Source organism: Myxocyprinus asiaticus, chromosome 16 (assembly GCF_019703515.2).
Source record: "Myxocyprinus asiaticus isolate MX2 ecotype Aquarium Trade chromosome 16, UBuf_Myxa_2, whole genome shotgun sequence".
Taxonomy (NCBI): domain Eukaryota; kingdom Metazoa; phylum Chordata; class Actinopteri; order Cypriniformes; family Catostomidae; genus Myxocyprinus; species Myxocyprinus asiaticus.
In genome coordinates this window covers 12798388-12811887 of record NC_059359.1, presented here as the reverse complement: position 1 = coordinate 12811887, position 13500 = coordinate 12798388, and the positions used below count along the sequence as shown (strand labels likewise).

Below are 13500 nucleotides of genomic sequence, written 5' to 3'. Positions count from 1 at the left end.
TCCAGGCCGGTGGGGCAACCAGTCTCACACCAGGAGCCACACACATTGAACTGTGAATTCTGTATGAGAAGACATTAAGATAGAGCAGACTTGCTCTATAGAAGAACACTATTTAACAGAGGGCTTCCTAATGAAGACACGAAAAAGAAAAAAAAAAAAAAAAAAAACATATCGGCCATTTAAAGCGACCCCTCCTTCATAGCTTGGGGTGAAACTGGATCCCCTCTTCCCATTCAACAAACCTCTCGTTTTCACTCAAAATATACAAAAAAGTTATTATATGAAGGGTTCCAGTAGATCCTTAAAATGTCTTAAATTCAGTTATCCAAAATTTAAGGACAAAAACAGTCTTAAATATCGTAAACGATTCAACAAATTCTTAATTATCTTAAATTTGTGGCGGAAAGACAGGAATCGTGATATGACCTAATGTGATTATCAAACTTCAAAAGAATACTATTTAATTAAATAAATGCATGCGCTTGGTCCTTCAGAGTGAAAACGTGGCACTGTTGTATTTTCTCCAAGCACGCGGGGGCTTGTGAGTGTTTCTAGCTGTTGCAAAGCAGTTTGCAATCATTAGGCCATATTGGAAATTTATGACAAGTGATCACTAATGATCAACTGTTGATGATGATATAGTGTTGATGAAATATGACAATGTTTACTTTTAATTGTTTATATTGCAATACGCTGTAGATCATTGTAGGATGTTTTATTTTCCTTATTTGTTTGAATGAGCAGCTGTAAGCAGTGAAGCTCATACATTTCAAAATAAGAGTCTCCGGTGTATTTCACCCTTTAAAGCTAAAAGTTACACACTATGAATCACATCTCATTCTTTCTTTTCCCCCTGGTTATTGGTATTTTGATTGTATTTATTATAGGCCTACAATTTTAAAAACTATTGGCAGATTAATTGCCATTCAACACATTATTGTATCAGCAAAATCTTATGTGGAAAACATGTTTTCAGTATTTTAAACTTGCATACAGTATATCCTTCCATGTTTTATTGATAAGCAATGTTAAGACCATGTTGAATGTGTGCCCCTGCCTGTTTAAGTAAGGGTCTGTGATACATTATTTATTTTGAGATTGTGTGGGTTTGTTTTGGTATGGGGATATGGTATTAATTTTATTTGTTTAGGTCTTGAAAAAGGTCTTAAAAAGTCTTAAATTTGATTTTAAAAACTCTGCAGCAAACCTGATATGGAAATGAAGGGTTTTAAGATGTTCATTGATCTTTGAAAGTGTAATTGAAAGTATATCCATTTAAAATTCTCATCAAGTCCACACAAATGGATAAACTGATCGGGACAAGTCTCACTCAATTTATAATTTGGCAAATGAAAAAAAAAAAAAAAAAAAAAAAAAAAAAATACCACATCATCAGATCAAATCAATGCAAAATTGAGAATTTAATTATGGAAAACAAAAAGTCCTTGAGGAAAAGAGACAAAGGTAAATACCATCATCCATAAGAGCAAGACATAAAATCACATTTCAAAGAGTCTTCTCGCAGACTCTTATATATAAAGTAATTTGTAGTTGTGGTCCTTTTTTGTGTCTGTATGCTGAGGGCAAAAACAGGCAAACATTCTGTCTATCCATTCATTGCTCACAGCTGTAAAAATGTTGCAAAAAAAAAAAAAAAAAAAAAAAAAAAAAAACACTGGCATAAGATTCAAAAATAACTGCAGAGAGCTTCTGTGTACAGTACCAATGACATGCACTTATAAATCAACTGAAGGATTTATTTTAATCCCCTATAATTTCATTAGTCTGACAATACATCTTTCGGTCGACTCCTATAAGCCACTAACTTGAACAGATAAACAGCAATCATAATTCAGTTTCCTAGTTCAGCATTAACTTTGTCACCTTCGACAAGAAAATGGATTCAATTGCAACAAGACTGCCAAAAAGAGCCAAGGCTCCAAATCAGTTCCAGACTATCTGCAACTGGATATTTGGACAGAGCCCGATTGCATTCCATGTTTCAACCTTGACTATGGCCCTACTCGGTTTTATACAGCTCTGAAAATGCAGAGAGCAATTAGGCTGTACAAAGAAGCATGGAAATAGTGTGCAGACTAGGGGTGGCTGGTTTTTGATCACTAGGTGTGTGGTTGTACTTCTTCAAAAATAAATAACATATTTCCAAGTCCTAAACTGTTTCTTGGTTCCAAAACCTTAATAGGCATAATAGGCATGGACAAGTCAAGAGAAATTTTGTAATTAAAAATTGATTATTTTACCCAATAATTACCAAAACAATGTGTAAGCTAATTAATTTTTATGTTTATTAGAACGTCAAACTGTTAGCTTAGCAACATGCTAACGTCAAACCATGAGTTTCCAATGCGGAGCGCTGTTTGTGTGTTGCACAGAGTTCCTATGTAAAGTGTCACAAATCGTTTGCTTATCAGGTAACGTGACTGTTAGCGTGCCGTCTTAGGGGCCATTCAACACAAACGCGTTCTTGCGCAAAAGAAAACCTTGAAACAGCGTAACGAATATAAGAGAATGCAGATGTCTTGAGATGCATTTTTTTAAAGGTTGAAGTTTTTTTCCCCCTTGACACGCCATATAAAAATGCAGCTGAAAAAAGCAAGACACGGTGCAGCGGTCAAAGACCTAGCTTAGCGCATGTTTACAAAGAAAAACAATTGGAAAAAAGCAGGGATGGATGCAAAAACACATTTGGTGTGAACAGCCCCTTAGAATGCCGTTGTCAATGTAGACTCACTATGTTTTGGAACAGAGCTGATATTTTTGCACATCTAGATCAGAATTTTAAGAAAGGGCAAAATAAAGAAAATAAAAAAAAAAAAAACGTTACAGTTGGGCTTTTTTTTTTTATTTATTTTTTTTATGAAATGTGGTATACGATATAGTGTCAAGTGAGTGTGTGCATATGCGAACACGGATCCTTCAGGAATTTCCTGAGGTAGATGCAACCTGTTAGCAGATCTCAGTTGCTGTCAAGTGCTTTTTGCTCTGCACACAGAGGCCGCGGCAGGAAAAAGAATGTGGGACAGATGCTCAAAAGACTACTAGTTATGAAAAGCTCTTTAAACAGGCAGGAGGGCAATGCGGCCTCTCAGCTCTGTACTCTGTCATTGGAAGGCTAAAAGGAACCAGGCAGAGGGAAACCAGTGACACCCGCCCAAACCTTCCTTTCCATGCAGACCACTTCTTTTCCACCACTGGAAAATCTTGGTGGAATCTTGCGTGTCTTCTCTGAAAACCTACAATGCCATATAAATACCAATAAAAGGGCCAATAAAAAAAAAAACTTAACCAGAGTAAAGTGGTGGTAAAACACCTGCCGCATTTAGCCAAACAAAGATGGATAAGTCTATGAGGAATTCAAACAGTGTCATTGTTTTAACAGTGTGGGTCAATGGACCACATGAATCACCATAAATGTTGCTTAACTTTTCCCTTTAATCTGTTAAATTACGGCAATATTTGGCTTCTGTTACCCGTGAAACAAATTAACATGGACATAAATGTCCTGGTTTTGTTAATGCTGAAGTGTATAATTTTTTCGATGTTACAATACTTTCACCAGCTCAAAATGCAGAGACAACTATGAGTAAGCCAATTATAGGTTATTTTCCCCAAAAAGTTTAATCACTGTAGTGCTATCAAAATATTGATCTATTTGCTTGAGCATCCCAACCAACCCAAAACAGCAAAATGGGCTCAATCAATGGCTTGAGTTTGGTTCAGCTCATGAGCCCATTCTGTTAGCCCAATAGAAAACCAGGGGAGTGTTCAGGAAATCTCTTTGAAAATTGTAAGTATTATTGCAATTCCATTCGGTGCAACTAATGGCACAGAAATTAAACACTTCAGCTTTTAAACGCCATTACATTTTTGTCCTGATGAGGACGTAACAAGTCGCAATAGACAATAACGGAGTAAGTGTTGGGGAGGGCACTTAGAAGAGACAGATTTGCTGCATTATCCACAGACGGGGCGCAGCCATTAAAATCTTCCTAAGGGCCAATATGTAGACCCTTTAGACATGCTTCGAAACAGATGGGTGGATGTGCCTGCGATGTCTGGTTCTGAATGCGTGTCTGCATGTGTGAGATTGAGGTGCTGGCAGCCGGTCTCTGGACAAGCTTCCTCCGTGCTGGAGTCATAAAAACTTATCAGAGTGGAGTGGGAATGAAAGACAGGAAACAGGAAGCGTTCCCACATTGTGGACACATTTTCAGACCTTCTACCTTCTCTATTTTCTTTTTTGATCATTCCTGACAATTCATTCATCAGTGGGCCAATTTTAAAACTCATAATGGAATATAAATGTTGTGTTGCATTATACATGCATTAATTTTGGACCATTAAGTCACACTAATGTCTGAATGTCATTGCATTAGATACAAATTATCAAACCAAGTGTCATCTGCAAACAAATGTGGTTTTCTTTCATCAATCTTGACTTTTGTTTGCAATGTGATTTTTAGTGGATGTATGAAGTTGGCTCCCTTCAAGTAGTTCGCACATTAACTATGGAACGTTCCAAAAATTTTGATGGCCAAAATGGGCAAAAACAAAAAAACAAATTAATTTTGAAAAAATATTTCTATTGTTTTATAATCTGAGACCTTCTTTGTGAAATTTTTTGTTTAAAAAAATAGTTTTGTTTTATATATCTTTTAAATAAATGCCACTTGGTTTGATGTTTTTTATCTAATGCAATGAATTATTATAGCTTAAGTGTCAAAGTACTTTTTGGGGACACTATACAACAACAGCAAAAGTAATGGTGCTCCTTTAATATCAAAGTACTCTTTGGTATTTCTCCAAGTCTTGCCTTTGATAGTCTTCCTATTCTTTGGAGGTTTTAGCCAGTTGAAACGTCTTATCTTACCTTATACTGATGCACTGGTGAATTCTGCAGAAGGTCTCAAAGATAAAAAGACGAGCATTTTCAATGAAGTCCTCAAGACACGCCACCAAGAAAAAATCATTCACCAGCACCTTCAAAAGATTCAAACAATAACATTAGACATTGAAGATTTGGAAAGAACAATCATATAACAATGGAACACAAAAAATTCTGCAGTTAGAAAAGTCTGCAATTAAATAAGGACAATGAGCAGAATTTAAATAAACTCAAAAGACGTTTGTCTTGCCCGTTGCCGCAGGGTCCACCAGGCCGCGTGGTGGAGCCAATTTACAGTGCCACTGCTTTCAAACGTCTCAACTACCGTCTACTATCAATCTCAGACATGCAGACCAGCTAAGCTCTGATCAACCTGTACTAGGGATGTGCAAAGCTATAGTACATATTTTCAAAATCGACTAGTGGGTGGGTTGCATGAACAACTTCTGGACTAATCGGTCTTGAAGTCCTGTACAAAAAAGTTTGGTTTCATGTTCACCTGGCACCAATCGGACACACTATACATGGGTCGATTACATAAAGACACGTTCGTGCATTCAAAAGCATCTAGACAGAGCACAACAGAATGCTAGAGTCTCAAGACGTGGTTTTAAAAGTTTTAACTTTTTTTAACATGACACGTGTCTTCAAAATGCAACATTAATGGTGACATGCTCAAAAAAACGGCCAAAGACATTAGTCTGAATGTATATGGCTGTAGCGGCGATGCTTTAAAGGGGATTCATTTAAAAACGCAACTTTTTCAAGAGCGTTTTATCTCATAAACTGTCTAACAGCTAAAGCACAGCAGGCTGCCAATGCACCAATTAAAACACTGCTGCTTAAAATCTCAAAAGTATACACTCACTAAGCACTTTATTAGGAACACCTTTACACAAACTTATTCATGTGATTATATAATCAGCCAATTGTGTGTCAGAAGTGCAATGCATAAAATCAGGCAGATACAGGTCAGGAGCTTCAGTTAATGTTCACATCAACCATCAGAATGAGGAAAAAATTTGATCTCATTGACCGTGGCATGATTGTTGATGCCAGATGGGCTGGTTTGAGTAATTCTGTAAGTGCTGATCTCCTGGGATTTTTCCTGGAGTTTCCTCAGAATGGTGCCAAAAACAAAAAAACATCCAGCGAGCGGCAGTTCTGCGGTCGGAAATGCCTTGTCGATGAAAGAGGGCAACGGACAATGGCCAGACTGGTTCGAGCTGACAGAAAGGCATCGGTAACTCAGATAACCACTCAATAATTATAGTGAGTAGAATAGCATCTCAGAATAGACAACATGTCAAACCTTGATACGGATCAGCTACAACAGCAGAAGACCACGTCAGACACTTTATAAGGACCATAGTGTTCCTAATAATGTGCTTGGTGAGTTTACATAAGATAAGGATAATTAAGAAATATTATATAAGAAAAAAAAAACAGATAAACTAATCAACCTTTGTTGGACCACGATCAATCCCCACAACACAAAACCCTTCTGCAGAGGACCTGGTGTGCTCTTACTTTGCTCTCACATGGTGTACAGTCAAAAAGCAAATAGCGCTGTGCATTCCACACAGCTGAAGACATGTGTGAGCCCCTGCTGTCCCTGCACGGTTCATGTACAGTCCTCGTCCTGGGTCTAAGACTAGTCAACACACATGGCCCCTGCTTTGAGAGCTACTAACTCCGTGGTTCTGCTTGAAGAAATCCCAACTACATGGCCATGGCCCTATCAGCCAACACACATTTCATCATTGACAATGTCTTATCTTTAACCTGATAACACAGCTCAAGTAAGTGCTATAATTATGGTCAAGGTTTTTTGGAGAGTGAGAGGGGGAGAACAGGGCTACAAAAATGTAGTAAAAGTAAAAATAAAATAAATAAATAAAATAGAAGCTCCACTTACTGGAATTTAAAGTGCAGTTTTCTTTGTTTAGTTTTTTTTTACCTGGTCTTTAAAACAATGGAAAACACTCCTATATAATAGATTGAGTCTATGTTTTATGCATACCAGCATACCCATTATGATCCCAAAAGGCCCCTTCCCTTCTCCACTGAGATGGATCAAACTGAAGAAGGAAAAATGGCAAAAGCTGACTGGATAAGCATGATAAGGTTGTCACAATGCAAATAAGCAACATGATGATCCCCAGCTCGTGGAAAAACCTAAATCACTTATGTAGTCAGTCTCTATAGATCTAGGAATGTGTCCAGTTGGACTGAATCAGAATTCTGCAGAACCTCTGGAGCCACTGGACACTGATATTATGCAAGGAATTGTCTGTAAACAATGATACATAAATTACTTATCTATTTATTTGTTGCCTATTTCAGTCTAAATGTAACATTATGAAAATTAAATATACAAAATGGATTGTTTTGCATATATGCAACAAATTATGAGTTTAAACTGTAATCAAACATAGCCCTAAATTTTGATATCAGGGTAACAAACACATATGCACATGCTATGAAATAAAATGGCACAAATAAATGTAGTTTGACTTCCTGAGGTAGACAAACAACATTTCTGAAGGTTAAGCACCTCCACTCACTGCCACTTTGCTAAAAAATAAAATAAAGTTTTGCTTAATTTCTTGATAGTTTCAAGCTATATTTCGTACTCTATTCAAGGGAGTGCCAATACTTTCATTACACCTCAAAAGTATGTTGCTCAATTGGAACATGCGTACAAATAAGCCACTTAATTTTAGCGGAATGGACTCGTTTGAAGGTGAGACGATGTTTGTTTTTGTACGAGTAATGGCGATTGAGAGCAGACGGTCTGATGAGTTGCGAGGCTTTTGCAGTCCAACAGGAAAAGCCTTGGGCTGTTTGAAACGGGTAACTCTTATTGTCCATGTCTCCATTCAACCAGCTTTGTAAATTTGCGAACATTTAGAGCTGACATACAGCTGAGCCTAACCAGTTATGCTCACATGCCAAAGTTTAAGTCTTGTTTTTAAAGCTTGTGATCTTGATAATGCCTCAGGCTTTCATAATCAGGGTCATGACTAATTAGTGGCAGTTTACTCAGTGCCTGGACTTGAGTTCTTGCAGTAGAACATGCCTGGTTCTGGAGATCCAGTAGCCAGAGGGCTTTTGCAGATCTCGCAGATGCAGGTGTGCTAATTACTACTACTCTTGCAAGACCTGGTCTCTGAGCATGCAAAGTGTAATGGATATCTCCCAAATGACTTGATCAGTTGGACCTGCAAAGACCCCCAAAAAACCCTTGACTCCTAGTGATTTTGGTCTAGTTTTCTTCTTTGCTTCTTGAAGCGAAACGTCCAAAATGAAAAACATCTGGTCTGATCAATTCGGCACTCTCGAAAGAGTAAATGTTTATAAATCATGTCAGTGTTTTAGGAAGGTTCCCATTTCAGTGTTAGGCTGGGTTATTCTTTATTTCTTTCTTCTATAAAAAGTCTGCTATTTAACACACAAGGTGCTTGTTTCTAAATGAAGTTGAGGGTTTATTTTGGGCAGTGGCAAAGGGCAGTACAATTAGTCTTTGAATTCATAATAATTTAGCGAATAGGAATGACCTTTTAAGAGCTTCAACATAAGTGCACACAAGGCAAAAGGCACTCAAGCTAATTACGCTTGGGATGAATCCTTGTAATGTAATGTGTTTACTGCAAGCAAGAATGCGCCTTAAGGAAATTTCTGGCTTTTATCACCCTGAGACTTCTAAATACGTACTCAAAGTAAAATACTTTTTCATGCTGATTAAAATTTGGCCAAGATATTTGTGTGGCAGTTTACCAAACAAATTTATGTCAAAAAGTAATGGTTTCCAGGGTTAGAATGGCAAACAAAACTCAGTGCCGCACCAACATTGTTCGTTATCTTTTGCTAAACAGTACTGCTGCACTACGGTGATTATAAACCAACATACTGAAGTGAATAAAGGTCTAACGAAAGGCATTTTATATTAGCAATAAAACAAAATATAGATACATTTTCCATGCAATAAAAATGCCTGGGAACTAGGGCTTTCAAGCTTCTAAAAGGACACAAAAGAACCATACAAATGTAATGAAAGTATCATAATAAGAGTTGATCACACTTATGTGCTATTCAAAGTCTTCAGAAGCCATACAATAGTGTTGTGTGATGAACAGACCAAAAACAGGTTAATGAGAGAACTATGTCCGATCCGTGAATGAATCATTCTTTTAAGTCAGAATGTATCAAATGATCTGGTTGACAAAATTGCTCTAAATGATCCATTCTCTGTTAAATTTACTAACTCGATCCGGTCACAGTGGTTCTCTAGAAACTCACTGGAAATTTGTTTTTTCTAACATAAAGCTATTGTGTGGCTTTAAAAGACTTGGAATATAGTGCACGTCGCATGGGCCACGTTTATGATACTTTTGTGGTGCTTCTGCATCTTTTTTTTTAAGCTTTAATTGCTTGAATTCATGGTTAACTGCAAGTGAAAGAGCTACCAGTACATTTCCCAAAAAAACTTATTTTGTGTTCCACAGAACAAAGTCATGCGTGTCTGTAACAACATGAGTAAATAATGACAGAATTTCCAATTTTGGATGAAGTAGTTTGTTGCTCCATGTCAGTGTTGTTTTCCGTTCAGAAGTCAGGACTTTAACTATAAAAACAGAAAGAATGACACAGCAGGGCAAGGGTGAAAATGGATTAAGTGAACATTACAGAAGGCCATTTATAAACGGGAACAATAATACAGATCACTGGCTTGTTCATACCACAGAAAGCTCTTTCCAGAGCGTGTGTTCGCCTCTGCACACCAAAAGCACTTCTTGTTAAACGTCCCACTGATCTGACAATTACTGGCTATCATAAAAACATGACAAATGGTGAGTCAGAGGCTCTTAGTGGGCCTCATATCCACAGCTGCCCATGACACTGTGGCACACCGAGACCGCCTAACTTTAAGACCCCTTTCAGGGCCTGCAAAAGAAGGAAAGGCTGTTTGTGGCTGCACAAAACTGACACACAGCATCCATAATGACCATCACCAGTTCTGGGAAAGTTCAGAGGACTCCTCTGGCCAATCAGAGGTCAGAGACTCTGTGTGATGTCATCACAACTCATCATTAGGGTAATTAAGACATCATCAATGTTCATTAGAAAGTTAAAGGCTTTTTTTGTGGCCAGACAAGAGAAGGATGAGCTCAACGCCTTTCATCTTTCCAAACTGTTTCGCTAATAGAATCTGTTATGAAAAGATTGGGGTATAACAGGAAGAGAGCCAATATTATGCTTTTGAGAAACAGGAACATAACATAAGGCCGTGCTGCAGAGTCCCTTTCGGCCTATAAAGAGAAGGGGTGTGTCATGCTTTTAAGGATACTGAGAAACAAGCTAGTAAAAAGGTAAAGGGAAGAGACAGCTGGAACTTACCGCCTCACACTCTCTCAGCTTCTTCTGAGCACTGTCAAAGTCGAAGTTCACATACAGACACTCCACAAACTCTGTGATAGGATCTTTGTAGGTGTATGACTCCTAAAAGGAAGAGAACAAAACAATTTGCAAAATTGTTGTTAAAGTGAGACTTCAGCCAAAAATGAAACTTCTGCAATCAACTACAGCAGCTACACCGGTTCACAAAGTGGGACGCACAGAGTGAGATAATAAGTGAAAATGGCAAAAAAGTTGATCTCGTAAATGTATTCGATGACAGTGTTTTATTGACAAATACATTTCACATTACAAGCAGAAGTGATTAGTTGTTTTTCCCTCGAGGCATAGCAGAATTCCAACATTTGTTTTAAGCAATTAATTATCTATTTTTCATTCAATATTGGTTAAATAAAGCTGACACTCTATACTGTATCACAAAAAAATTCCATATTAACCATCACAGCTTGCCAAAGTCACACACACAAAAAAATCTCCCCAAATCAAAATAAGCATAAAAACAATCATTTTTAACTTCCTAAAAACACGAGAATTTATATATATATATATATATATATATATATATGATCGATAGATAGATAGATAGATCTCATCAATATAAATGCTTGTGTCTCTGAGGATTAAGTACAAAATGAGTGATCTCTCATCTTGCAATTACAAAAACTTGTCATCAAACAGTTACATTTATTTGCATAATTGGGACAAGCTTACAGTTAATTATTCTACAGAAGCATACATTCAGAATCACATGCAAAAATAGGACGATTTAATGAGAATGTTTTTTAATGAGAAGAGTAACACTGTCCTTTACGTACACGAGATTTGAAAGCTAATGACAGAAGGCAAGCTGTTCAGTGAAAAACAACTTGATTTTTGGTCTGTTCCTCACAAAAAGCTTTCACAAAGTTGCTTGAAGACGTGGAATATAGCGCATGAGTCATACTGACTACTTTTATGCAACATGAGTTCAAGTAGATGATCACAGAATTAAAACATTTTTTTAGGGTGAACTATCCCTTTAATAACCTGGGTGTTATTTTTACAGTATGTAACTATCAAGTCCAAGAAGGGCTATTTTCAGTCAAAACAGACAATAATGAGCATGACCTCTGCCTAATGTCCCATGTCTATAAACAGCCCTGAGCTGAAAGACTTGGTACAGACCCTTTAGAAGAGGCCCGGATGGGATGAATCCCATTCAGATACGTGGTGGTCTCTGGGTCTTCCCTGAATCTAAATACCTTAGATGCTTGAGTATCCATGAAAGGAGGAAGTTGTGCGAAATCTAATCAAATCTAAATATCGTGATATGATGTAATGCGTTTATCAAACCACAAAGGCTACGACTTAATTTAATTAATAAACAGTCTGCACGTGCTGCTGGTTGCACTTACTTTATATATGCAGCTCATTTCTCTATAGTGTTAAGGCTGATTTATACTTCTGCATCTAACCTATGGCGTAGGCTTCGCGTAGCTACAGCGTATCCTGACGTGCACCTCTTCAAATAAAACAACAGCTGTGTTTGGTCCGCTGTGTTACCAGAGACCACCCCCAGCATGACAAGAAATTATCTGTGGTAGAGTCTCATTTTTCCAAGATTATTTTATCTATGCATCTATATCCACTGATCAGACAGTGATGGACCAGTTTCATTTTTTTTTTTTTTGGGAGCATCTGCTGTTTTAATATTCTGTTTTATATGAACAAGTGAAAATGTGACAAAAAACACATTTGTTTACATCTAATAAACTTTTAGCAGGTCTTTTACTCTATATGTCAGGTGTGTGAGTGAAACGGTACTTGTCGTATTCTAATCCAGAACTTTCCAATCAGTATGATGTTTTGATTGTATGGTGTACAGTAAATAATCATATTTCATAAGTTATGAAAACAGAACACTTCTAATTTGCCAGCAGATTAAAAAAGCAACTGTTAAGAGTTGGTTATTTTGCCTAAATGCTTAGTAAAGATTTTAAGCTTTAAAACTGTACCAGTTGTGTGTTGGTCAAGCGAGCAGTTATTGATTAATTTTATAAATTTTTTCAGCACGGAGCGTCAAAGAGCCACATTATTTATGTATTTATTATTTAAGCGATTTTAAGAGCGTTAAATTTACAGCGCTCTAGGTTCACTAATTGCACATTTGTGTAATTCCAAATTACTATACAAATCTAAAGTAATCTCATAACACTGAGTTTATGTGAACAGAGGAGTGAATGAGAGCATTTCTCTTCATGTCTTCCTTCAGTGTACCGCCAAAATTAAAGCCCACATTGCTACCCACATATGGTACTGTTTTATAAAAATAATAATGTTTTTAATATTATACAAAAACATATTTCCATAATAATATCTTAACTTAATAATAACTTACTACTGGGTTCCAAAAAATAATGTTTGTCCATGACTTAATTTTGGTCAAAAACAAACACTATATATTTTTTTAATGTTAATAATCATATCGCAGTTCAAATTGCAATATTAACCATTTCATAATTAAACTCATACAAACCTGAGTAATGACATTCTGCTATGCATCTTATGTGCAAACAATTTAGCTTTTGCATACAACGAATAAATGATGACAGATGCTGTTGAGCTCCAAAAATTATTATAAAACTACTGTACGACTTGGAATACAGTGCACAAACCATACGGACCACTTTTTTTTATTTATTTTTATTATTTTGAGCTCCACAGTGTCCATATACTTTGACTTTCCAAAGGTTTGAAACAACATGAGGGTGAGTAAATTATGAGGGACTTCTCATTTCTAGATGAACTATTAATAAATAATAATAATAAAAAAAAAAGGATTCACATAATAAATTTATATTTTATAGATTTGCTACTAATATTGACTTTTACATCACAACTTAAACTCTCTCAACATGTAGTGCATATGCAAGCTGATGATATAGGACATAAATGAAGGACCAAAGTCCTGTTTAATACCTGCTGGATGACTTTCACCAGATCCTTTAGCACCTGCCTACGCTTGCGTACGTCCTTGTTGGTGATGACGGCTGTGGTCAGGTAGCGCAGTATGTGCGGGCACATGGTCTGAATGGCATTGAGGTACCTGAAAAACAATAACAATGATCACATGCTTGAGGGATAGCTGTCATCTCTGCTTGCAGAAAAAATAAATAAATAAAGAGTCAAATGACTGT

General features: G+C 36.8%; 1 protein-coding gene across 1 annotated transcript in view; it reads right to left on the bottom strand.

The window, feature by feature from the left end:
- Positions 1-13500, bottom strand: part of LOC127453745 (eukaryotic translation initiation factor 3 subunit E-A-like) — a 51222-nt gene that overhangs the window by 3979 nt on the left and 33743 nt on the right. The window contains exons 8-10 of the mRNA XM_051720399.1: positions 13283-13409; positions 10307-10408; positions 4892-5001 (exon numbers count right to left, since the gene is read on the bottom strand). Coding sequence (XP_051576359.1) covers positions 4892-5001; positions 10307-10408; positions 13283-13409 — 339 coding nt within the window. The remainder of the gene's footprint in view (positions 1-4891; positions 5002-10306; positions 10409-13282; positions 13410-13500) is intronic.